At 46.0% G+C, this 27015-nt stretch overlaps 1 protein-coding gene across 3 annotated transcripts in view; it reads right to left on the bottom strand.

The window, feature by feature from the left end:
* Positions 1-27015, bottom strand: part of LOC132915542 (uncharacterized) — a 265049-nt gene that overhangs the window by 39234 nt on the left and 198800 nt on the right. For all 3 annotated transcript variants that reach the window (XM_060975410.1, XM_060975409.1, XM_060975408.1), the window contains 6 exons: positions 21181-21319; positions 18882-18946; positions 13411-13662; positions 7439-7756; positions 3513-3810; positions 2951-3096 (listed from right to left, as the gene is read on the bottom strand). In XM_060975410.1, the coding sequence (XP_060831393.1) occupies positions 2951-3096; positions 3513-3810; positions 7439-7756; positions 13411-13662; positions 18882-18946; positions 21181-21319 (1218 nt within the window). The remainder of the gene's footprint in view (positions 1-2950; positions 3097-3512; positions 3811-7438; positions 7757-13410; positions 13663-18881; positions 18947-21180; positions 21320-27015) is intronic.

Here is a 27015-nt window from a genome sequence, read left to right on the forward strand (position 1 = left end):
AATCGTGGGGCTTTGCGATTAATTAGCTTTAGTAACACGGATCTCGTTAAAAAAATAAGAAAAGAAGAAAGAAAAGAATCGGAAGCGTGCTTTCTCGGAATCGAAGCTGGCCAGACCGTTAGAGGAAGGCGAGGAGATCGAATAGGGAGGTAGAGCGAACGAATACTGGATCAAACCGAATCCAATAACTCCCACGGGATTACAAACCCGACCCTTCGGGGAACCGAGCATTCCCCGAAGATGTGTAAGTTGCGGCCAAGAGGAGACTACGAACGAAAAGTGGAGAGAAAGGTGTAGGACGAAGAAGGTGTTGGGATAAGGGTAGCTAGTTCGGAAAGGTGGATCGTCGCAGGGCTAGGATCTTTCGTTGTGACCAACCAGACGTATATCGCAGCTTGCATTCGTATCAGCTGCACTTGTAGATGGGAAGCTACGCGAATGAACCGGCTACGTGGGATATTTTCTTTGAAAATTTTCAAAGAATATTTCACAGGACGGGAGACGCGGATCCGTAGAAAACGAAAAGTTTTCACCGGGATATCGAACCAGGGAAAATAGAAAGTGATACAGATGTGTACCAGAGAATAGTTAAAGACACATTGTACGTAGGAAAAGGAATTCTCCCGTTCTTTATCGTCCCGACATTCGGATGGCTCGCACAAAATATCTTCGCGTCGTTTATTCGTCACGGTGATTTATTAACGGCCAATTTATGAATTTTAAAGCGGGAATTATGGTAAATTTGAACGTGGTTCGTGGAACACGTCGCGCGACGTACTTACGGATCAATGAAGATCCTGACACGTTTTTACAATGCAAAAAGATCGACGGATAAAGCGCTTTTGACACGAGAATCAAAAGGGCGAAACCGCAACGGTTCGATTAAAAAAAGAATAACCCCCGGCCTGTGGTCACGATACACCTCGAACTGGCAACAAATGCAGAAACAAAAAACAAATGAAGAAAGAGGTGATCGGCAAACAGAGCCACCAAACCAAACCACACGAACCATCGTCGAAACGATGAAACAAAATATTTGTGCGGTTTCAACGATTTTCGTGACGCGCTTCACCAGCTCCCTACAAAATTGAATTTCTCCAGGAAGATTCGTTTACCACCCGTTGCATAACATAGCCATACACGCGTGCACCGACTGCTATACATCGTCGTGTTACCGTATGTGTCGAAGTACGCTCACACTCGCCCACATTCCGATCGGTCGAAGGAACTATAGAGGTAGCCGTCCCGACCAAACGACAGGTATATAACTTAGAAGTCGTTCATGGGATTTTGACAAATCGCCGAGGCTACCGCTGCCCTATTTCTCCATCCGTTTTTCTCCTTTTCGTTCGATCAACCGAGCTCTTAACTTTTAGCAATGTCCTCGAGCAAGGATCGAACGAGAACCATATCTTTCTTCGCAATGTCGTTAGAACGTTAATGAGAAACTTCAGAACAATCGCGTAGCAGTTTATAAAATAGTGGGTTTTGAATGTACACGACGTATAAAAAATTACAAAGTTGTTGAGTCTGACAACAAATACAAAATGGTACTACGATACCATGTTACGCGATATCACGAGTACGTATAGAACAATAATCGTGGAGCTTCGAGTAGATCGCGTCGGAGTCTTGTTTCTCGATTGATAATTACGGAATCCCTTAAAGAACGTTGTTTTTTCTACGCATAGGAAAGTAAATAAGAATTTCGTAATGATCGGGCTATTTGACCAGAAAACAAACTGCACGACACTCTTCTTTCGGAAAGCTTGTCAGATTGGTTTCCGAGTTACCCAAACGTTGTTCGAAAGGTATCGAGAGTTAATTCCATCGCTACATGGCTCCTTCTGCCAATAAAACGTAGAAACATTCTCGATCTAAATCGATCGAAAATTACAAAAGGTATCGGTCAAGCCTCACACCACCGGCCTGCTTTTCCAAGCAGGGGCAACTATGTTGCCGCACTAAATCCTCTAGCCGCGCGCTACCAGAAACTTTTCCACGTAGCTCGAGTTCTCCGGGGTTTATCGGCATTGGAGGCAGTTTCCGGCAGCCAACATTCCTTTTTTCTTGCTTGATATTTCTCTCTTTTCGGACTCTGCCCCTCTTCTACGGAGCTAATAAAATTCAAGGGTCACGCAAATCGAGCGTAACCGGCCAACCTACTCTTTCGAGAGCGATCGAACTTTTGCCTCTCGCTAGAGCCCGATATTACCGTCACGGCACCGCGGCAAAACGACCTAACGACCGACTCAACCCGAGAGAAACTGTATTCGACGATCGCCTTTTACATTTCACAATTACGAATCGTAATTACACTGTTTAAAACAATAAGGAGCAACTAAAGTTGCCACGAGTGGCTTTATCGCACGAACAAAACGAACAGAAACGTACAAGTCATATATATGTCGCCGTGTTATTCGAACGAAACTGTGATAAAGATTGATTTTAAGGCAATGATTCAAACGAAACGCGCAAACGTAAGTAAGGAGCAGGTATCAAAATCAAAGTGACACAAAATCGTGAGATTGGAAGCGATTGGAAACGTTCCATTTCGATCGATTGTACTCATCGAAGCACAAACAGATCATACAACTGGACTTTAGACGACTTTTCCCGTTTTCTACGATTTTTCGTTCTCGTATAACAAAAGTTCGCGTTCGGATAACTCGATTCAATCGCCAAGATTTCGTACCGGTAAATGAAGTTTAGACAAATAGGGCTGCCAACGTAATCGTTTCGAGCAATGTACTTTTTCACAATCTAGAAGATAGAACAACCTTCCACCTGCATCGACACAATTCGTATCGCTTACGAAGCATAGATCGATCACAAACGACACGATGGCGTTCTCCAAGTAGAAAAGGACAGATGTGGTCAGACCCGAATTCGAAACGAATCAACGGGATAAAAGAACGATGATATCGAGACGACGCGCTATCGTACTTACTGACTAAGGTGAGGAAGGGTATGTTGTGCTGTTGAAAATGGGGCGTGCTGCAAGCTTCTTCCGGCCTTGAAACGGCGCTTCCGGTTTGCACTTCTATCACGTGACCGTCCCTTCGGTAGAACGTCATGCACATGAAACCGCTCCGACTGAAAACAGGAAGAATACCGAATAAAAACCGCACATTCCTTTGCCCTGTAAAAGACTGGTAAAACGTTTCGCCACGCGAACAATAACAGGACTGTTTACTCTGACAATGGTACCGCGATTGTAGCGCGCGTCCGGCACAACCCGTTTCTCAAAACACTGTATTCTTTTTTCCTTTTATCGGCAGAGTTCTTTGCTCTTTTTCTCTTTTCCTCTTCGTTCCTGCATTCGGAGACTCGAACTTTTTCCCTTTTTATCGTTCGCGTCCTTAGCTTTCTTTTTTTTTCTTTTTCCCTTACAGAAAGATAAAAATTTTTCCTATTCTTTTTTTTTAACCGCTCGTGGCATACAAACGACAAAACAAACATGCAAGAATAGACAAACTTTGTACTAGCGATCCAAAGCGGTTTATACTCACCAACCGACGGTGAAATGCGCGACCAACATAGTCATCGTCATCGCTTGAGCGGCGCTAGACTGTTTGATGCTGTTGCATAAGATCTTTACGTCCTGATCTTCTTGACCTGGAACGTACTGTCCGTCTAGGGGACCGTTTTCGAATCTCGAGGAACTGCTATTCGATCTGGTTACGTGCAGGGAAGCGTTCCGAGGATGGAACGTGTAAGATCTGGTCAGGTCGAGGGTGTGCCAGGTCAGTCCGCCGCTAGAGTGGCCGGTTAACCAATTGGGAAATCGGCACTGGCCGGGTGGCGAGACTGAAAGCGTACGGAAACCAATTTATTTAATGCTGATTGGACTGTTGCCACGAGTTGCCCTCCCGCTCTTTGAACTTCCCCACCGGCGTTAAACGGAACAGCTCCTTTCGTTTTAAAACGTATTTAGAATACGGACTTTGCGATATCCGATTGTTCGTTCGTTTGCCTCTCGTTTTTATCCGCGTCTCTTAAACGGTTCGTTTCCGCCGACTCGATGGAGAATATTCGAGAGTGGCGCGGGCCAACCACCCCACACTTTGAGCGTAATCGACTCGACCTTGGAATCGTTGCTTCAATTCTATTCAATCGTGGTCGATGGTCGCGCGTCGAGCGCCGTCGAGAGACGAAGTCTAACACAGCCGTAAGAACGGAATTATCGCGATAATATTCAACCGGCAACAGACGCATCCCGTACTCTTTAGACGAACGTTTCCGTAGTTCGATCCAGACATTTGCATTCTCGCATCGATCGATCGACGAGAATCGTCGACCATTTCAACGAGATCGAGAATTAAGCGAGCGGGAATAAGGGGAGATCGACGAAGAAGAACGAAAGAGGCGAACAGGAGGAGGCGATCTTCGAAAATTTCGCAGTCAGCTCACACTGGCTCATAAAGTCCTCGACGTTACGAAACGACAGCCGGTAAAACGTCGACGCAGGTATTCGATAGCGAAACAGAATCGTTCGAGTATCTCGCCGGTCCACTACAGCTACCCCTTCCCCACTTTCTCCCTCTCTCTCGTCTGTTCTCCTTCTATTCGCGTTTCGTCTCCTGCCTCTCTCTCTCTCTCTCTCTCTCGCTCTAGAAACTTCGCAACGTATTCCACTTCTGGCTCGGGGGTGTAAAATCCGGACGTGAGAAGGAGCCACTTCGACGGTGTTGGGTAGAGGGGAAAAGGTTGACGCAGGAAAATGGATAACAAAGAGGGAGCGAGCACGAGCAACGAGAAAAAGGAACAAGAGGAACGCGCGGTCTATAGGCTGGTAGATGGATGAAAAAGGAGCAAGCAGAACGGAAGAGAGCCAGGGATGAAGCGAGATAGGAAGAGACAAAGAGGGGACATCGCGAAGCACGGAGAATGGGATGCCAGAATGGGACACGAAGAAGGGAAAAAAAGAGAATGGCCGGGCTGTAACGACGGAAGGGTAAAAGGCACGATATAAAAAGTATAGGGAAAAAGGATGGGAAAATACGACGAAGATGGGGATATCCGAAGGAAGAGATGAGGGGCAAGTTCAAAGGAGAAATACCGAAGGAATAGTATGATAAGGAAAGAAGCGTGGGGTAAGGTTCGCGAATGGAGGATTGACAGAGTGTACGTTCGGCCAGTTTTATGGCACGTAAAAGCATTGTTGCACAGCCTGGAAAAGAATGGAAATAATTCAGCGGCTCCCTCGATAAGTCCACGGCGCGGACGAGCGAGATACAAATTCCGCGATCGTAAAAATCGAATGGCATTTCCCTTGTTTTACTTGCTGTCGTCCTTTATCTTTTCGTGGTATCAAGCCGAGCGCCGCCTTTTCCCTCCTCGGTTCTCTTTCACTCTCCGTGAATCCGTCGCTATCTCTCTCTCTCACTCTCTCTGTCTCCCTGTCTCCCTGTCCCTCTCTTCGATTTCGCACGTACCTTTTTCACCACCCTAGCATCATCCCCCCGTCCGCGTCGACCCTTTCCGTTATTTTTCCCGTTCCCCGTCGTGTATTGCCAATCTGCATTTTAACGACACCGATAAAAATCTGACGGAAAGTTGAATTTGTAACTCCGTCGTATCGGGCTGACTGCAAACGATTCAGCCCAGAACGTTGAAAGAGATCCGCCGATGTCGCGATTGATTTCTAATATTTATGTTCCGAGCTACGTGGAAGTTCCAGCTCGTCAATAACGAAGCGGAGTGACGCGCCGAGCTCGCAACTAACTTCACTCCCTTCCAACTTTTAACGAAATCAGTAATTATAGTTTGTAAAATCTCAGAAATCTGCCCGTTAATCGGTATACGTTGAAAGTTTCCACGTATAACTGGTGGTTGTTGCGCCTCTTTCCAATTTCCTCTAATTTCATTAGGTTAGAACGATATGAAATCAGAGAAGGGATATGGTTGTCTCGTGTGACAGCACACCGATCAGGTGATTTTATTTGTCCAGTCGATTCTGTCCAAATATTATCGAACGTAGCTTACCACCGGAAATTTCGGAGCACGTCCGTTCGATTAACGAGCAGAGGTTCGCCGAGGTAATTGCCTATTCGGGAAGGGCCTCGTGGCATGGAACACGGTTCGGAGGCGGCTCTTCTCCTCCATGTTTCAAGACATCTCTCCCTGTCTCGGACTTGGTCTACGGCCTCGGCTAGCTAAGTTCCCTTTCGCTGGTTAAACCGCACGTTTCGAGCAGTTATGAAAACGCAGCCGAGTAATTTTCCCGGGGTATTGACTCTGCGGAAGAGTCCAGGCTAATTGAACAAACTTTCGAGTCGGCCTGTGGGTGCAGTTAGAGGTACTCAACGACGGCTAGAGAAAGAGGAAGAGAGAGGGAGGAATAGAAAGAGAGAAGCAGGTCGAAAAGAAAAAGGAATAGGTTTGAGGGAGAGTAGGGAGAGAGAGAGAGAGAGAGAGGGAACAGCCGCGAGGGAAACCAAGCAGAAAGAAGAAAGAGAGGAAAAGATTTAATGTTAATCCATTTTCCCGGGCTGTTTCTTGGCGTCGCTCCCTTCCTATTTCTCCGGTGCCGTTTCCACAAGAAGAATCGAGATATTAACGACACGGGTGCTTACAAGCAGCGAACCGACGCTGTGTGGCGCGCTTGTATGCGAGCAGCAAACCCCTTGTCTTGACCGTTTGCCGGCATCTACCTTCGCCATTCCTTCGACCGACAGTTTTATCCGCGCGTCGGCGACTCTCGCTCGACTAAAAACGATTCGGGGAAGAAAGTGGCGCGCCCACGCCGCGACGAGGCTGCGGGGCGCCGCTTAAAGCGAAAGACTCTACAAATCTACTCAAGTGAAATCCGTTAACGAAGTTTGCCGTGAAACTGTACGCAGTAAGATACGGGCTAGCAAACTCTTGAAGAAGAAAGTGCAAGCCGAAGAAAAAAGAGAGAAAAAAGAGAGAGAGAGAGAGAAAAAAAGAGGAAAAGTTCGGTGGCGCGCGCTCGCGCAAGGGCCGAAGAAAGGAGAGGACCGTACCGAGGAAGTGGAGTAGCGTGTAAATATTCCTTCTTCGCGCTATGGATCCGCCATTTTGACACGACCCGTTAATGACACTGCGAGAGAGCTAAATTTTTCAGACCGTGATTCCTCCTCCGACGATACAGGTTTTCCTTCTTTTCTCCCGAGCTTTCTCGTGCATTTCGCAACCTGACCTTATTCCCGCCGTACTCGTTTGCCTTGACGCCAAATTTAACCTAATCGTTAAACTCCGAATACAACTTGGGAAAATACGCCTTCTTCGTGTAATTCTTTCACGCAAGTAAACGTCATCCGTAACGAACGATTCTCCTTCTCCTCTCCAAATACTCAAAGACGAATTACCTAAAGAATTATCTATCTTTATCGTGCAGCTAAATTCATTCGAGACAATTTACTCGAAGGGAAGATCTCTCTGGAAAATCAATCGTATTCGGAAACCCACGTACCTTTCATGAGCGTCATGGTTCGAGATCCTTCCATAGGGCTGAACAGACCGTTGCAAGTGGCGTCACCGCTCTGTGCCACCCGGTAGATCTCGGCCGCACCCTCGGGCACCGGTCCACTCTGTAAACCGACATCGTGATCCATGGCTCCTATGCCCATGGCAGCTCTGTGTAGATTACTCTGCACTGTCTGGCCGGCCTTCTCGTAGACGAAGCATCGGTATCGATCTTCGTTACTGGACGCGTGTCCGTGATGTAAACGGCCCACCAGGTAACGGCTGCTGCCCTCCTTCCAGGTGGCCAGGCATTCCAGTTCCTCCACTGAAACGGGCAAAATAACCGATTTCATCGTAAATATGAAGGACCGACGGGAGCGCAGACACGATCGGTCGCGCGTCATCTGTCGTTTCGCACTCTGCGATTTTGCTCTCTTTGCACGTTTGATGCGTTTCGCGGTTGCGTATATCGGAAATTTCGTTCGACGCGATTTCGTAAGCACTCGTTTTTTTCGCTAACTCTCGGTTCGGAATGGTTTACTCGCGGAACGATCGTCGGTGGAACAGCTTTTCACCTAGGATATCGATGAAATTGCAGATTCGCGAGGAATCGTACGTTGGACCGGCAAAGGTACATATCATCGTGTGTCTTTTATTTCTGACACGAATCGCGAGAATGAATTTCGATTCGGTAAGGCGAGTGCCTAACGAGTTGCGCGTCCGTTTTCATAAAATTTTGCCGGCTGACGGAGAACCGACGAATATTCTCCCCCGAATCCGCTGTAATTTATAGGATATTCCGCAATAAAAGTTACGTTTGAACGAGCAATACACGCTCGTGTAGCACACTCGTACTACTTGTATACCAACTATTGGCCAAACGTATCGTTCAATTTGTAGAGAATTAATACTAACGTTAAGTGAGTTTTAATCCCACAGAAGCCCAATAACAAGGTATGTAATTCCATTGTCCAGTGATTTGATTAAACCAACAAAAGCCATCTCGAAACCAATCATATGCAAATCAAATTCTTCGAAACATGCCATAAATTCATTGTAATGAACTTTTGCGCTTTTCAGTGTAAAACCTATAGCTTCATTTCTCTTCCAATAAATACAATTTTTTAACCCGAAGCTTATCTTACGCTATAAATCTTTTGATTTCTAAATTTTATCATGTTTCTTTCCGAGTTACTATCGTCAACGTGGTAATCCGCGACGTGCTACGCTCTTATTTGATATCCGCGGAGAAAGCTTGATACTCCAAGTACCATTTATCGAGTGACTATTCCTTCGCTTTGGTTTAAAAGCAGCCCCACGTTACTTAGGACAAGTCCACCGGCGCTATTCTCATCCGGCGGCAGCGTTGCAAAGCTCGAGTCTAATCCGAGAAAAACGATCCGCCGTTCATCACGACGAGCAGCGAGTAATTTTCGCCAGAGGGTTCGCGCTGACGAGCTGCGGAGGCTGCTAGACGCGGAAAGGCGGCAGGATTCGCGCGAGATCTCTGCATCTATCGGCGGGGATCAAATTCGACGCGGGAACTCGTGGAAACGAGACTGAGCCGTATGCGCCGGAATCTGGACCGGCTGACGAGCAAAAGAGCGACGAGGACCGCCACCGGGGGAACGAGCTTTTTCGTTCGAATCCTCGCAAATTGCTCGCGGCGTCCTCGCCCCGAAGGATCAGGGATCAAAAAAGGAAGCCGGCTGTGGAGGAGGAACGAAGAGAAATAAGGCAAGAAGAAAAAGTACGGAGGAAGAGCAAAAGAGGAGCGTAGCGAAAGAGGAATGGTCGGGGATGGGGATAAAGGGCCGAGAACCGAGGGGTTGCACCGGCGGGCAGGACGGGGGCAGGAGAAAGAAACGTCAGGAAAAAGCGGTAGCCGACTCTTCCGCGAGATGTGATTTAGATACGCGTCTATGAGATCTTGGCTGGCTGGCTGGCTGCTTCTCTCTGGAAAACCTCGTCTCGCATAGACGCTGGTTAAGGACAGAGGAAGAAAGAAGGTGCCAGTCGAGCAGATGCGCCGATAACATCGTGTTCTTTAGCCGTGACCTCTTGAAAGTCGCGTTTTCGCCACACCGAACCGATAATTGTTGGTTTCTTCGCGTCGACGATCCTTCTTTGCTAACCTTGCTCGCCCTTCTACGCCTCTCGAACAGCTAGCCGCACACCTTATCCTCTTCTGCGCGGAAATCTCGCTCTCCGATGCGTACACCCTGCCTGCTTTTATTCGTCCAATCGATCATCGGACCTTGAGTGTTTTCTTTTTTTTTTTTTTTTTCACATATTTGTCCTTTTTTCCGTCGATCGGGGTTAGGTTGTTTTCGATATCGATCGAACGCGATATGTTAGCCGTAGAAAAGCAAATGCCGGCGATCGAGCTTCCCTTTACCGTGGTTTCTACATGTTTATGATTCATTATTTCGTTTATTACCGTTTAGGATTCGGTTCGATGGTATTCTACGTCGTGCTATAAAAAAAGAGAAAGAAGAAGAAAAAAAAAAGGAATAAAAAAGCCAGCGGCTGCGTTAGAATGGATTTAAGATATGTAGGAAAATAAAACAGCAAGTGGCGTGATCGTAGGGAGAATAGAATTAAACCGTGATAAAGGTTAATCCGCGTCAGGGTGTAAAAGCGAAATCGCACGGTGGAGTCGTAGGTAGATTCACTGTGTGACTTTCTACAATTCATTTGAACTAAGCTCTCGCCTCTTTGATTAATGTTTTTCACGCTTCGTTTCGACGTTTTTATGCGACTTTTCACTTGATATACTGTATTCACCGGATGATATATTGTTTCATCTGTATCGCGGTAATCACTAGGAACGTTGTTTTGATTTTATACGCTTTCTCATGTTCTTCCGTTTATCGAATCGTAAATCTAAAATGGTAATTCATCAGGAGCAACTATCTCGTGTGCGCGCGCGTGTACGTTAAAAGAGAGGATCGCTTAAACGCTTTTGGCGCGACGTAATACGAAAAAACGTATAATGTTCTTCGACGCTGCCAAGTACTGTCCGAAACTACGAGTTGCACGGGGTATAAAGCTACATTTTTTAGCGTACTCGAGCGATACGGTGCTCTATGAAAAAACAGTTTCGGTGCACTTTGCACCGCTATATGCAAACGCGAGAATCATAGCATGGTAAAAGGAAAAAATTCCGCTCGTTCTACGAGGCAAGGTTCAAAGCGGCTACGTTTTTCTGCGCCACATCTTATGCACCGTATGCCCCTTATTTATTTACCTCGCTGATTTGACGCGACGTATCTACTCGGGGCTCGCGGAGTTTCACAAATAAAAAAAGAGGGAAATATCGGTCGTTAGAAAATTTCTTGTCGCGACAGAGGCAAATCGATCGGCTCTAAATAAATTCCGCGGTTTCATTCACCACGGACCATCAGGCTGGATTTCTCACTCGCTTTGGGACGAACGTGACTTAATTAAGTTTGAATTATGCTGAATTCGCATCGGCTAACACTCCACAAAGGGATTAAGCGGCATCGACGCACAGTTTACTTCTCTCCTTTCCCGGATGCGCGTTCAATTTAATATCGGGCCAGGGTTATAGCCAGCGAGGCATTTGGCTCTCCCCAGCAAATCATCGCGCTCAAAGCCGGGATATTACGCGAACAATTTCGTGAAATTACATTACGCACCATTTAAGTGCACGTGAACGGGTTCCTATTCGGCCGGTTCGGTTATCCAGTCGATCTTATTAATTACCACAACAATCGATCGCCTTTGAGGTCACTAGGGCTTGTTATACGCGCGTCGTAGTTTCGACGTTATTCGGTAAAAACGATTCTTTCTCGTTGTTTACGATTATGGCACATCCGATATGCGTTCCGGGCATCGAACGTGTCAATACAAAGATCACGCGAGCGAGATGGACCTAAAAGAGCATCGCCACGCTCGCTTGTTCTACGTTGTTTACTGTTTTTTTTTTTTTTTTTTTTATATATATATATATATGTTTGCCTGTGTGTTTCGCATCAGGGGTTAATTCGATTTAACAGCGATACGCCATGGTGCAGCGTTTTCTGCTAAAATGTCCATCAAAATAAAAACAATTTCGGTCGGTTGTAACCGACGAGACGAATCTTCCTCTGGCAGCTGGGACCCCCAGTCGATCACGCGCCGAATTTTCCAAAGTTAAATCGATACGCGATACCCCTATCGCTCTGTGTAGTGTCGCGATCGCATTTTGCAAAATAAGCTCCTGTTACTCGTACATCGTTGTTCTTCGATGTTTTCCCAGAGTATTATTATACGGAGCGTATGGACAAAAGATTCAAACGATTTGTAGAATTTCGTTTCGACTCCTTGTTTCAACGACTGCTCGAACTGTCTCGAGGAAATCGGAACATCGAATCATTGGCATTTCGCAGGCGTGTCACTGGCAAACTTTTTGGCCAACTGCCGAGAAAGACAGCGAACTGTGAAACCTCTCTTCTTTGTTACTTGGTTCGTTTGTTCGTACGTTCGTCCATTAAGATTGCGCGGTACTTCAGCCGCAAAAACGACGAAAGCCCTTCGAAAATAGGGAAACTGTTCGCGCCTGGCTCTCTCGATCGAGAACTCCTGCTGCGTTCAATCCGCCACGGAAGTTTAACGAAGTCCAAACGGAGCAAAACGAGTCGGTGGTTTTGCGAGCGGGGACCTTCGTTAGGAGGTGAAAGGGATGATTCTCTGCTCGTTCGGCCATTTAACCCTGTACCTCGTTTTATTCCAACGACGTACAGGCACTTTTGTAAAAGGCATTTGGTTCAAAATATTAACACGGAAATTATTTAGAATTTTTTTTGTAGATTATTCTCTTTCTCTTTCCTTCATTTTTTTTTTTCTTTCTTTCATCTACGTTTCGTTGTTTCGAAATATTCGTAAGTATTCGTTCCGAATCCTCCTTCGAATCGGCGGGAGCGTTCTTAAAACGTTAATATATCAAGGACGACACGTAAACGTCGTGGTTTCCGAATCGTTCCTCCAGCCATCTCCGTTAAGAGGGACGTGACAGGTTCGACATGGCGGCGACTTATCGTTTTTCCTGGCCGTCCTTCCGTTTAATTTTCCACCACAGAAATCGTTAGCTCGGCAAACCCCTTATCGGATGTGCGTCTAATGGCAAACGTTCGCTCCCTCCTCCGGAAATCGAGCTCTCCCTCGTGTCGGGCCGCGACTAACGAATGCACGGACGAAAATCACATCTAATCGTTGCCCGACCCCTGACCCTTTGAACCATTAATCGAGCGTACGGCCTGGAGGAGACTTTGTCGAAAGTTTTGGAGTGTCTGTCGCCGAACGTGCTCCCCAAATTATGGTTTCTTAAGTGTGACGATTTCGAACGGGGTAGGACTATAAATGTCGTTAACCCTCCGAGTCATTTGGTATTCATCTCTAACGTTATAACATCTAACACGAATATCGTCGAGGGCTCGTTCGATTGCCCACGAATCCATCGATACAGTGGAAAAGATTAACCGTGAGTAGTCGTAATGGTTCAATTCCGAAATCGCCATTAGAACTACGATAAATGTGCCGTTCACAGGCTAAACTGTCAACTTCACTTTCCGAAATATTCTAAATCTTAAATGCCACAGCGCTTGATTTATACACCCCATCTTATATAATTTCCGGCGAATAAACGATTAAAATAAGGAATATAATAAGTCATTGAAACTGTAACGAATCCATAGGTTGTTACCTAATGCTCTCCATCTGATTTACCGATTTGTTGACTCTGCTAATCGTTTTCTTAACTACTTCGACTTGTTCGATGAAACTATCTCTTTGCCGAAAATACCTCGTACAAATTTTTAATGTCAAACAGAAACCCGGTACACGATTTGCGTACTTTTCGCTTTCTCGCGCGTTCCGCTTTTCTTACATATAATAATAATAATAATAATAGTATAAATAGGTAAACGAGCGAAACGAAGTATTTTAAGATAGAGAAATCTGAAGGAAAAAACTTACCTGCGCTCTCGGATGCGGATATATCGGGACACGCCTGGTATCTGAACAACAATCTGCTATCGTCGGTGCAGGTGTCGACGTTGCTGACGGGTACCGAGCAAGTTCCGTGTCCGCGGTTATAGGAGAAGGTCATGGGTCCTCGAAAAGGGCACGGCACAGGTGTAGCCTCCTCCCGGAACATCGAATAGAGCAGGGCATCTCCCGTGATGTACGAGCACAGTGATGACAATGAATTTCTGCTGTGACAGTAAGCTGAAACAATCGATGGGAACGTTTCAATTTCAATTTCGTATTCGGCAGCTGGATTCGTCCACGTTCATGTAGGAAAGTAACAATATTCGCGAAGAATTTTCGATCCTATCGTTTATTTCGAAATTGCGCTTATACATTATCGACTGTTCGTTATTCTTACCGTAACTGGAAATACCGTAGATGTCGATTATTCCACGATAGAACCTTCCTTATTTAAACTCTATTTGTCGGAATGGTATTTTAGTCAGCGACCGATTAATCGTACTCCTGTCGATTGAATCGACTTATCTGTACGCGGACACCCATTATCTGAATGAATAATAACAGACAGCGAGGAACATTTGTAAACTCTTATGCACAACGGTTTTGCTATAAGGAAAGAACGTTAAGCCGATATAAATAATTCGGGTTGAAAAAGGAGATGGACGCAAGTTAGATTTTCTTCCGAATACGGAGTTATTCCTTCCAGAGATATTTTGTCATTCGTATTCTCCGGCATTGTACCGTTATACTCTGACTAGGGAACTACATCTTGTCGTGCAATTCGTAACTATCTACAAATTATCGTTCGTGCAGTCGCGCAACAATTCGAAGCAACATCTTACCGTAGCACACGAACGTGACACACGCACAGTAGGATGCATTAACTTTCGTCGAACAGCTATAAGTTTTTTCCATGTACAGGCCGAGGTTGACAGAAAGTCGGGCCTCGTGGGAAGGGCAAATGGCGCGGGGAGTGTACGGGGTAAGCAGACGATGACGAATCTTCTTGAGTAGGAAGTTCATAGGCGGGAGTAACTTTAACCAAGGATATTCTCCGCGATTTCTTTCTCTTCGGCTGGAAAAGTGGCGAGACGCTAGGCGTGGGACTCGGACAACTTTTCCACGCGCAGGTGTTGCCATAGTTTGAGAAAAGTGGAACGGCCACCGACGTTTTTTCCCCTGACAACGCTTAGATAATAAATCTGCTTCTTTCACGGACAGTCGTACCAGACAACGTTCGTTGTTCACCGAGCGCCAATCAGTTGTTTCGATCGGCCATGCGCAACATGGTATACACACGTTCATCGAGAAAGCAAAACGGGCAACGGTAGGGAAAGCTTTTCCTTGGCAAAAATTATCCGCGAGAGTTAAAAATCATCAAATCGTTGTCAAGGATCGTTTCAGTGTCATCTCTCCTCGCTTCGACGTCGTTTGTCTTCGAATCCGCTCGCGTTTCCGTCTACTTCACGATAACCGGAAATTCAGTGAAAAGAATATTTCCAGCATCCTTTCGCGTGTACACGTGACACGACGAAGATTCTACTGCTGCGCGAGAAAAATTATTCCAACGAGGGAATATTTACTTACACGAACTATGCTGTGCGAACTGTCATCGAGGAAAAGGGATAGGAAACGAAAAGAGCGAAGGAGAAAAGAGAAAGGAAAGCAAGTAGATGGGAAGAAGGTAGGCAGATGTAATTTTCAAAGCGTGGAAATGGAAAAAGTGCAATGTCGTGTACTTTCCCCGTTTCCAAGTTTCCCTCGCCATTTTTCCCGTTGGCTCATTTATTTATTTATTCTCGCGTGAACGTTGGCCTCGTATCATCCTTTTGTTTCTGTGCTCGGCCCGGCCAGGCCGGCTTTTCAAATTTTCATTGTCGTTTATTCGTTATTAGGACTGACTCCCTCTGCCAACCCCGCTGCGTCGCGCCACGCGCCCTCCCACGAAATTGCGTCCAACCGTCGTTTCAACATAATTAATTTGCCCTTCCGAAAGTATGTCCCACTGATTAATTAGTCGCGCTTTATTTTCGTCAGTCACGAATGACAAACCCGAACGAAGAGAGAGTATCGCGGAAGAGGGTGGGCGTTAGCGAAATTAAAATGAATTCGATCAGCCTCTCCCTTCTCTCCAATTTCCACGCCTTCGCAGAGGAGTTCGCCTATCGAAAAATGTTCGATCGATAAAGTTTCCTCTAGATTCACAGATTAATAGGATTTTCGAATCCGTGCCTCCTCGAATCGGTCATACGCGTGCGAAATAATTCGAGGATTATAAGGCGGCGAAAGGCGCGACCTCGTGTTTCGTCCGGCGAATAAGTTAAAGTCCGGATTCTTCTTTATCCGGTCGCGCTCGCGGTCAATTAAATTTAAAGCGCGCTTTCCGCCGCTGGCGGTAATTCCGTCTCTTAAACTTTCCGACGAACCGGCTGCCAGCAAACGCTGACGAACCGAGCGCGCTTGTTAAAATCTTTCCTCCGTTCGGTGGACTGTGGCGCCAGCGAACAGCGACTTACGTTTTTATTTGGCCGCCGCGTGTGTGTAGTTGTTAATGAGCGGGGGCGGAACACGGGACAGGAAAGTTAATTTTTCCAACGAACGGCTGGGAACGGTAGCCGGAGGAAAATAGGCCGCGTTCCGGAGGACGAATCCGGCGACGTTCTTTGTATAATCCTTCTTCTTTTTCTTCTTTCTTTGTTCTTTATCGGAACGATGTCATATTCCTTTCAAAAACTTCACCGCTGCTCTCTAGAATCGAGAGGTAGGTCGAAATGGAAGGAGTAACAATCGCGCGAGTTTTCAAAACCGCATGCGAACTCCTTCAGGGTAGATATTGTTCCCGACACACCGTAATCCGTCCTACTTTCGTCCCAAGATTCCACAAACGTAATCAGACTTTTCGAGTTGTGGAGAACGTCCGCAGCTGGGCAAATAAGCGAATGATCGATAACGAATCAGCTACGAGAATCGTATTTCGTTTCGAACGTCGTGGCGCGCCTCTCGGATGTATCAGAACGATCGAGAAACTTCGAGTTTCCATTCGTTTAGTTGCCCGAAGCGTGACGTGCCTTTTCCTCGGTTCACCTTGCCGTTGTCCGACTCTCTTCCCCATTTTTCTCCTTTTCTATTCCACAAAACGACCCACATTTTCCCGCCAGTTGTCGGTCCGAATGCAGCCTGCAGGCAACGGTATCTCCGGTGTGACACTATGCAGATTAAAATCCGATAAAAAAAAAGAGAAGAGAGCGACGGAGGATGGCCGAGAGTGAGAGAGAGAGAGAGGGGCCCGAGGGACTTTGACAAATCGTCGAAAAATGCGAACGCGAAACAGCAGGGGGGCGGTACCGGAGGTCGGTGTTCTTCTTTTTTAACCTGTATATAACGGATCCACCCTCTTCTTTCCTCTTCAGGTTGGCTCGAGTGCCAAACTCCACCTGTCTCGCATTGTTGTCTCTCTCTTGAGTCTCTGCTTGCCCCTATATAGGTCGTTTCAGATTCGTTTATCCGTTTTAGGAGTCAGGTAATCGCGAGTCGATATTTCGCGGTCGTTGACAATGGTCGACGTTGGAGGTTCGTGTGTTCAGAGGGGTGGAAAAATATCCGAGTTTTCGAATGGGTGAATCTCGGTGGAGGAAGTTGTAGGAATTCATGATCTTTGGACAAGCTGACGAACCCGGTCAACTAACGGTTAGAACGAAATTACGAACGAAACAATTTGCAATTTGCGAAAAGAAAAAAAAGAAAAAAGAAAAAGAAAGGAATCTCTGTGGCGAATAAAATACGTAGAACGTTAGATTTATTATTTACAGATCCGTGCAACGTTGATCCAAGCAACGTAACGCGTTCGTTTAAACAAGCGAGCAGAAACTGAGACAACCCGAAACATTTACATATTTGCCAAGGTAAAAAGCACACGAAAATTAAAAATTTAAAGACAAACCATCAAGGATTATTATAAATTAAACGAGAATCGTCTCCATTGCCGAATGGTCGAGGTTTTCTCGTTTGAACGAGCCGGTACCTATGCGACCGTGCACACGCTTTTCATCCACGCCTAACCCATTTTTTATCCGGATCCATATTTACTACCCCGGTCTCGTGAGCCCCTCCACCGCTCCGGCCGGCTCGTTTCCCCTGTCCGCGAAGCGCATCACTTACGACCACAGTCGGAGGATCAAAGTGTCGTTAGCGGGTTTGAAAAAAAGAGGCTGCCATCGTCTATGAGCTACGTTGGGGCGAATAGAATTATCAGGAAACTTCGTTGCGCGATCCTAGGTAAAAGCGCCTTTCGAGCGAGCACACCGCTTCAAAGCGGACCCTGACTGGTTCGAGATTCAACGACTTTCATGAAAATCCTTCGTAACCACGCGAAATTTCGAGCGTGTACCGACTTTGCAAAAAGCACTTCGAGCCCGCAAACAACAGGACGTGTCGATATATATATATCCTTTCTGGTCGATCCACGAAATCCTACGTGGAACCAAGTAGGAATTTGTAAGTTCGTAGGACTCGAGTTCTAAGTATCCCTTTCGCTTAAACGTATCCCCGTAAATGATAAATTACACGAAGAAAGCTTCGGCTCCAGGTATCCGAATACGCGGAAAAATAGCCAGCAAAGATATTCAGAACCTTTCTCGGTTCTTCTGCCTCTTGTTTCCATTTACCTTGGCCTCGACACCGAAGACATAGACGCCTTAGACGAATAGACCGCACGACGATAGCCACGATACCGGTCGCGTTTACCGGAAAGCAAAGCGTTGGAAACGCGACAGAGAACCGGAGTTAGCCAACAGCGGAGAGGCCATGTTACGGTCCCGAGCAACGGAACCGATGTCGCGCAATACTCTGCAACGATCTACATAACGATCGTCGATAAATATCCGGCAACGAGAACCATTATCACGTCCCAGAAACTTCGCTATCCATTCGGTTGTCGGTGTATTAACGAGACACAGGGCTGATTGCACGATAGAATCCGGCAAAGTGCTCTCGATTTCTTTTCCATCGTAAACGAGGTTCAGCGGCCCCGGCTCGGAATTAGCAGAACCATCGGCCCGGTGTTTCGTTCCGTCTCTTATGTCGTCGTTTCTCTCCTTCCTATCGTCATTCTGCCGTTTGCACAACGAACGAAAGTCGTTAAGTTCTTCCCCGAGAATTGTTCCGGCAACTACGCCTTGCTATCCGCTTCTCACCCCCTTCGTTGTCCACCTTCTCGTCATCTTCGAGCTTTTAATTACCGATCGGCATTCTAATTAATGAATGGATTTGCCCGGGGCACCGGGCAAATCGTTATCGATCGTGCGAAACAACGGCTATTAGGAGGTCGCCGAGGACGAAGACAACGACGACGGCCAGGAGGAGAAGACAGCGGAGGACCCCGGACAACGAGTACTACACCGAAGAAAACGGAGAAAGGGGAATGGCATCTTCCAATGTTCTTTGAGAATTGTACTTACTTTCTTTGTACTGGAGAACGTTCGAGTGCTTCTCGTGAATGACGACGCAACGGTAGCAGGATTTTCTGTAACAGAACGGAAACGGGGTTTTCTCTTATTCAAGCCTTTCATTCGATATCGCTCGCTGGAATTAGAACGCCGCTTTCCCCTATTCCCGATTCTTTTCTCCCTCCCCCGTTCCTCCCACCGCCCGTTATTCCTTGTTTTCTCTTTCGTTTCTCGTTAGGCGACGACGCGAACTCATCCTCGAGATTAACGGAGGACTCGGCCATCTTAATGAGAACCGCCTCGACGAGCTTCGAAAATTCGCGAGATCGAACCGAACAATTGACCGAATTAACGCGACCTCGTGGCCAATGAAATTCTTCTCTCTTTCGTCTGTGCGTACTGTTTTTCTAGAAAATCCGATTCGTGTAATCGCGTATCGTAACAAGAACTTTTTATAGGAAATTAACCGCGCCCCTTTTTAACGGCGTAAGCTATAGGAAAAGTTTTTATTTCGTACTGTCTTCGATTAGAAAAATTCATTCGATAACCGTTCTTCCGCGCCGTGTAACTTTTATTAAAGAAATTTCCTTCAGGATTCTAACTTTTGCGGTTGCTCTTATGATACCTGCAGGACTATCTCTTTTACGACAGGTTTTACTTCTTTCGCTGTCGTTAACCATTCCCTACTTTCGAAAAAGGCATGTTCCGTACATACGAATAAAGTACCGCGGAATTTTTCTTTTTTATATCTTGGAAAAAAAACTAACATTTAATTTGATACCTAGATTAAAAGTACGATAGCACAAGTTTTCTCGATTTCCTGATTTTCATCTTAATTATTGGTTGAAATGACGTGTTCTAACATAAGACAGCTAAAAAGCGGAACAATTTGTCCGATCTCCGCCCCCTCCCCCCAAATATAAGCCTTTCAGCATTACATGGCAAGTCCATAAAGCTTTGCGAAAAAATTAGGGCCACGCGTAATACCAGTACGTTGTCGATCAATCTCTATCTCAATTAATCTTTGCCAAAATTATTCCTTTCTCTGACCTTCACTGGTATGGATTAGCAGACGTATTATTTTTCGCTCTCTCGTAAATTTTGAACGCATTGTTCGTCATAGCGTTAAAAAATCGCTCGTCTTGATTCTCGTACGTTCGCTGAAGCTTCACAAAGGTTCGTCGATTTGTTGGTCGTTTTTAAAAGACTCGTACGTTTGAATCTATCAAGTTGCTTTCATTTTCATCAACTATGTGGTGTAAAAACACTACGTACTTCTTAGTCGTAAAGTAACACGAAAATCAGAAAATCTGAGACGTATTTAACATATTTTTCTTCCACGATCTTCGTATGGAAAGCAAAAGATGCGATTTGTCGTATCTTTCCCCTGTGCTCTTCGTATTCGAATGAAAACGAAACCGCGATTGCCCGTTTAAACTTCACCGAATCAACCGGAAACCACGATACCTCAGTCCCAGTGCCACTTCCGCGTTCTTCTTTTTTTTTTTTTATCTTGCTCGACGCTATATCGATCGGACACTTTGCAGGCGAGCCCGATAGAAATCTCTAGGAAAACTTCGGTCAGCTCGTGTGACACGAACATTACGCGGCGAATCGACGCGGTTCCCTCTTTCCTCCGCTCGCGTGTACCTCCCTTGCGAAGAAACAACTGCAACCCCCTCTGGTAATACCGCTTTTAATCCCCTTTTGGCTCGGGGGCGAAACTCGCTTCCAATCGTATTGCCTCGAATCTGTACGTCGCGTCGCCTCTTTCTAACGAGTTGACATTCCACGAAACTTCCCCGTTTCTGGATTTAACTTTTCGTTTCGTGATTTTCGACGAGATTCGGAGGATGATTGGCCTTCCGCGTTCCGAATTTGCCTTTGACGTGATCCGATACCAGGAAACGTTATCGTTTCTACTATCAGAATATTATATTGAGCAAGCAAGCAGAGTGGCATTAATAACGAAATTTTTATAATAATATTCATTCAAATTTCATGAATTATAGATAAAAAATAAATTAAAGAATAGAAGCCTGATTATCTGTTCTGATCGTTCTAGCACGTGCTGTTCGAGTAAACGAGGCCGATAGAACTATTTTATAAAAATTAACATCGAACGGGAAGAACAAGGACGTTTTAATAAAAATGCAACAATTTTTACAATGGACTATTACAACTGATGATCTCTAGCTTCCTAATGTATCGTGTAATAATATTAGTCATGAAATCATTGTACAAGAGAGTGCAGATGTCACATCAGACCGATACGTTTTACAAGGTAGAAAGGAAAATGGCATGTACTCACTGATCAACCAGGAGAAACTTGTCGCCCTCGTTGTGCAGGCACCTACCCTTGCTGGACAATTCATTCCTGGAGATCACGATCGGCTGTCTGACTCCGCTTTGAAACCACGTGCCTTCCCATTTCAGTGGAAACGTGCATTCTGAAACAAATATCGCAAACATCCACGTGAACAGACTCGATCGGTCGACGCCATCTGCGAAAAATGTCATATCGCGGCGTGTCCGTTTCTGGACGCAATCTTCGTTCGAAGCCGCGTCGCCGTCCAACGCGATACGTTGTTCCCTTCGCCGAACGAAGAAGAGGAGACGAGGCAATATTCTCGTGGAAGTAATACGAGACAAATCGCGGCGATGTTCGAAGACAAAAGGGCCAAGAACCGTGGAGACTGCGACGATACGACCGACGAAAGTAAGGGTTGAACGGAGCGCGGTAACGGCAAGGGCGCATAACCATGGCGTCGAGATGGGAATTCCCCGGACGGGATAATCCTAGGGGCGAAGCGAATTTCCGGAAACTACAGCCATAGCACGGAAGGGATACATCCAGCCGAGTTATCGACGATAATCGAAACCCGGCGATGTCCCTCGTGCATCGTTCCTTTCTCTCCGCGCGACCAACCCCTCGATGAACACCTGACTGTGCACACGCAGCGAAAGCGATCCATTTTTGCGACAATGCGATGTATCGCTTTCTTTCGTTCGACCGATAGATTCGTTCTCCTAAGTGCGCAATTAGTTTATTGGATTACAGCTGGTCGAATAATTTTCGATAGGGGAAGGCCGCACACGGCAAGAACGTTACAACAGGGAAAAGTAACAGAATTACTCGAGTTCAGCTAAATGCGATTGATTTTCCTTCTAATTTGTTAAATTGGATTATGAACAACTTTTAAACGATCCATATTTGAAAACAGATTATCCGACCAAATGGCGTCAATGGCGTGATAAATGGCGAAATGTATCGGGTAAAATATCGTTGACAGCTCTCGATAGCCATAGTTCTCTACGAGGATAGAAGTTTTACTCGTGAGAAAGAGGCAGGGACTTTTGCTCCATCGATGTTAATTTACAATGTTTTGCGAGAAAAATGGATAATATCAGTTTAATTATTGTTTCAGTTCAACTTAATTGAAATTAATATCCGCAAACGAACAGAAAACAATCGACATTGCTCGATCGTTCGAGAAGGGGTGCGTAGGCACGAAATTGGTTGCGACATATCCAATTTTAAAATCGCTATTCCACGACAGACAAGAGGCGTGATTTATCGTGTTGTTCAACCCATCGTATACTAAGAAGAGAACGCATATAGAAAGCATAGCAGCTACGTATGTAATCCTATTTCCAATTTCCACCTGGTAATTCCAGAGTCGAATGCAATTTGTAAATCGCATGGTATAATACGATAGTTCCACTTGCTACTTCAAACGGCTAACAATAAGAAAGAAAGAATGAGATTGTAGAGCAGTGTCGCGTGACCGAATGACGTCTGGCAAAAAGTAGACAAGTCTCGACAACTGATAAATAAGTCAATCCTTCTTACTCGTTGAACCTCGCTTTGGCTCTCTCTAGGTGAAACGCAACGGTGCAATCGCCGTGACGGTAAAAAGGAAACGACGGAGCGAATAAACAAAACGTAGACGGGCTTTTCGTTGCGCGATTCTTAATGAGGGGTTAATTAAATCTCATTCCGGGCCTGAACGAGGGAGAGCGGGAAAAATATTATTCCAGGGAGGGACGCGGAACGAAAGTAACAGGCTAGTACAAGCGACGTTTTCCAGTCGTGTCTTTAAGTAAAAGCTTCGTAAATAAAAGCTGTTATTGTCGTCTCCCGTCAGCGTGTCGGAATGTTGATTCATCTAATTGTGGCAATCGTTTTCGCGTCTCTGTTAAGATCGAGCCTGGCACGCTCGGAACGAACAGCGTCACATCGGAGAGAAAATAATCGAATTGGATTCTTCTTTGACGACACGCCTCTTCCTATCGTCGTTCCCTTCTCTCTCCGTCTTTCTCTTCTCCTTCCTCTTTTCTACCCGTGTGCCATTTTTTTGCTCTTAATAGGACGTTTCGCGACGCGTCTTCGGTCGATAGAACAGATGTCTGGTCGCTTTTAACGTGGAATAAAAAAATTTATTCTCCCCGGAGAGCAGCCACTTTCCCCGGAGGGTTTGATAGAATAATAAAGCGCGAAGGAAGCGTTTTAAGAGTCGCCGCTGTTACACTTATCTCGAAGGGGACGACGCTCGCTGATATCGACGCCTGTCATTTTCCAAAGTTTTTTCACCGACGCGTTCCTTGGAAAACACACTTCCAGCCTTTCGTTACATCCACAGAGTGTCAAATCGTGTTTCTTCCCGCGAAGGAAAAACAATTTCCCCCTCGATATACGAAACGCTGTACGAAATGCTCCTGCTGCACATGAAAAATTGAATTCAATTCCTAGAAGAGGGCTGGGAGAACAGACGCATTGGTTAACGGGGATCCTCTGTTTTCTCGTTCAAGATGTTAACTACGACCATTAAATAAACAACGATGGTGTGGCCCGTAACTCAGCGACCGCAAAGTGTCGTACCTCTTCGGCTGTCGCCGTTTCTTCGGCCAAAGAATTAAACCGTAAAGAAAAAGGAAAAGCTGGCTGCCGACATTTACGTGCAATCCCGAGTTCTTATCGCTAACAGTATCGGCGAGGCGCGGCAACAGGGCAAATAGAGAACGAGAGAGAAAGGGATCGACGAGGAGATTCGATTTCGCGACAGGATGGGTAGGAAAGAGCCACCGCGAAACATTCGACCGTTTTTTCCCCCTCTCGTTCCATTCCGATGCTCTGGTAGCTGGTCTGGCCCCTTCTACCCTAGGGGCGAGATTCTCCATCGCGACTGGGCCGCTGCGCCGCGCTGGTGCGAACTGTGATTACGGATTTCGAGTCTCGCCCGCGGATTTTACGAGCCCGCCGTGAATCGCGCGTGGCTCACTCTCACTCTCTCTCTCTCTCCCTCTCTTTACCCTCTCCGCCCTCGAAATCCACCCTCTATCCATCCTCTCCCTTTCTCCCGATGTTCTCTTCTCCTTTCTGTTGCAGGCACGTCGAAAAGCAGGCAGGAGAGGCAACCCGCGGCATTCGAACCGCATGAAAATAAATAAATGCCCGAGGGTGGCCGGTGTCGGTGAGATGCGAGGATGAAGGGGTAAAAGGGGCGTAGAGGTAGCGGATTCGCTCCAGGGACTCACCGCCACCACCTGCTATCGATTTCATCCTCGAAACTCAGCCGTACCGATCCGACGAATCGCTTCTTTTCTGCCCATTTTCTTCCACCTTTTCACCGATCGTTCGCCTCTTCTCTATTTCCGGTCTGCTTCGATCTTTCGGCCAATGTTAGATTACACTCGGACGAGGTTTCGGTCATTCAGCTGGTAGAATTCGAATTTGTCGGAATTAAGGTTCATGCATTTATTCGTACGCAAATATGTTATCCGCCGAGGTTGTGTGTGCTCGACTATAAAACGTTTCCAATGACGGAATGAAAAGAGGTAGTCACGTCGTAAAAGAGACTCGGGCAAATAAAGGCGATAGCCACGGGGCTTGGTACATTTAGAACCGGGTAAATTGAAATACTACAATCAGCGATCTTCTGCGATGGCTGATTCGGTTACAAGATTTCGTTGTCGGTTAATGTGGAAATGGGTACAGGTTGGAAATCGAGATTTAAACATTGCAACGTTGCTCGATATTTACGGATTTCGCAATATCCTTTTCTTTATCGATTTCACCTGTACGATAAAATCCCATTAACGTGTAGCGGGAAAACGTACGTGCACAAAAATACGCGTCACCACCTACGATTCGCAAAAGTCAAAAAATCATAGAGAACGTCTGATACAACGTCAAAAATATTTCCCAAATTACACAGGAGATTGGTAGAATCTTCTACTCATTGTTGTACCGTTGAACGACGCACAGGACTCTTGGATAAAACGTTCCTCGGTGTTGGAAATTCTACCGTGTTTCGATCGAAAGTCGAATCAAATTTGAGAGAAACATCGGCCAGTAGCGTACTTAGCGTCGAACGAAACAAGCGCATGATAAAGGAACCCGCGAAGATCCAGCAGCCTTATTTCCCGTTAATGAAACGAGCAGTGTGCACGTGTTCGGGAATTTGAAACGAGCAAAACTACGCGAGGTTTATTCTCACGAACGAGTCGTTACTTCTCTACGACCGGCTTCTTACCGGCGTATCCAGCCCCCCATTCTTCGTACGAACAACGATCCCCGGGTGGCCGTACGTCTCCCCGGAAGTGGGCCGCGTTCTCCAATTGGACAATGATAATAAGGATAATAGCGACAAGAATAATAAGGAAGATGATTAGAAAAATTGCACGGACGACCCCCTTGGGATCTACCGTCTACCGCGGCGTTCGTTTCTTTGCTTTCGCCTCTTGTTGAACGTTACGCCAATTAAAATTAATTGCCGGGAGGAAGAGCGCACACGAGCTGACTGAAATCGTGTCGTTTTGTTGTAACGCGAAAGCGATGCACGTTCGTTAAACATACGGCAAAGAAGATGGTATAGATGATTCGCTGTGAAAGAACTGCAGTTCGCTTTCGCGTATAATTGCGAACGTCGGTGAGGTTCAAAATTCTCGTAAATCAAACAAGATTTACGATTCGCTATGATTTGTAGTATCGTTTCCGAGAAAAAACAAAGAAAATCTTTCTCCGTTCTCAATCGTAAAATATTTTATATTTTTTACGATGGAAAGAAAAGGAAGGGTGCAACATTAGCATTTATAAAACGGGAATAAACTATCAATCGGCGATAATAAACGACAGATTTTAATCACCGCGGTAACGTAGCGCGAGCGTTAACGAAAAATGGAATTTTCCGTTTATTTTGCCGTGGGCTGTTTTTTTTTTTCTCTCTTTTTTCAGAAAACCGTCGGACAATACACGCGATATAACGGTAGCGGCAATTTTTCATTCTTTATCCCCGGCACGATCCATTTCACCGGTATTCAAGCAGCCGTAACGACTCCTGCGTGGCTGTAATTTACCCCAGAAATGGCCCACGACAAAATACACCCTGCTTGTAGCGACGGAGAGGGCGCGTCGGGGCTCCCCGAGTCACGTGGCCGGCCCCGAAATTTCTTGATTAAGACGACGACACGCGATCTTCCGTGGCCGCGTGCGCTCATTTTTCTTCCCGCCGCTCGATCAATCTTTGACCAACACCGCCCCGTTTTCCGGATTCGTAGAAAACCCTCGCGAAAAATCGCTGGTTCACCGCGACTGGCTGACGCCGCGTAAAAAAGACGCCACCCTCGTAATCCCATTATCGACCAGGAGAAATCGATCGTTTGCTCTCTCCGTGTATCGAGCGTTGATTTCTTTAGAAAATTAGAGGCTCGCCGATGATATTTCGTCAAATATAAATTTGATCTCGCGGGATCGACGAGAGGTGGCGAGCGAACCGAAGTAAAATCAGTGCCCGCTCGAAAGCTGGCAGATTGAATATTTATTTAATTTCGAATCCGCTACGAGACATAATCGCCTTTCGCTTGGTACACGGAGGAATTTTAATAGAATTCAGACATACGAGATTCTATTGTTCGATCGAAACGTAATTTACGGAAAAAGAGGGAAACCTTGGAATTCTCTAGTGCCGGTTTCTAAATCTCTGGATCGTGATTGCGTTCGCCCGTTGGGGAACAATAGCGCTTTGAAGAAGCGAGAACACACGGCTCGCATCATTCCGTCGATAAATTGTTTTCAATATCACGGCGGACACGGTATTATATCGGAGCTTCATCGTGCAAACAATCATCAGCGGCAACATCGTTA

Source organism: Bombus pascuorum, chromosome 17, assembly GCF_905332965.1.
Source record: "Bombus pascuorum chromosome 17, iyBomPasc1.1, whole genome shotgun sequence".
In the NCBI taxonomy this organism is placed as follows: Eukaryota; Metazoa; Arthropoda; class Insecta; order Hymenoptera; family Apidae; genus Bombus; species Bombus pascuorum.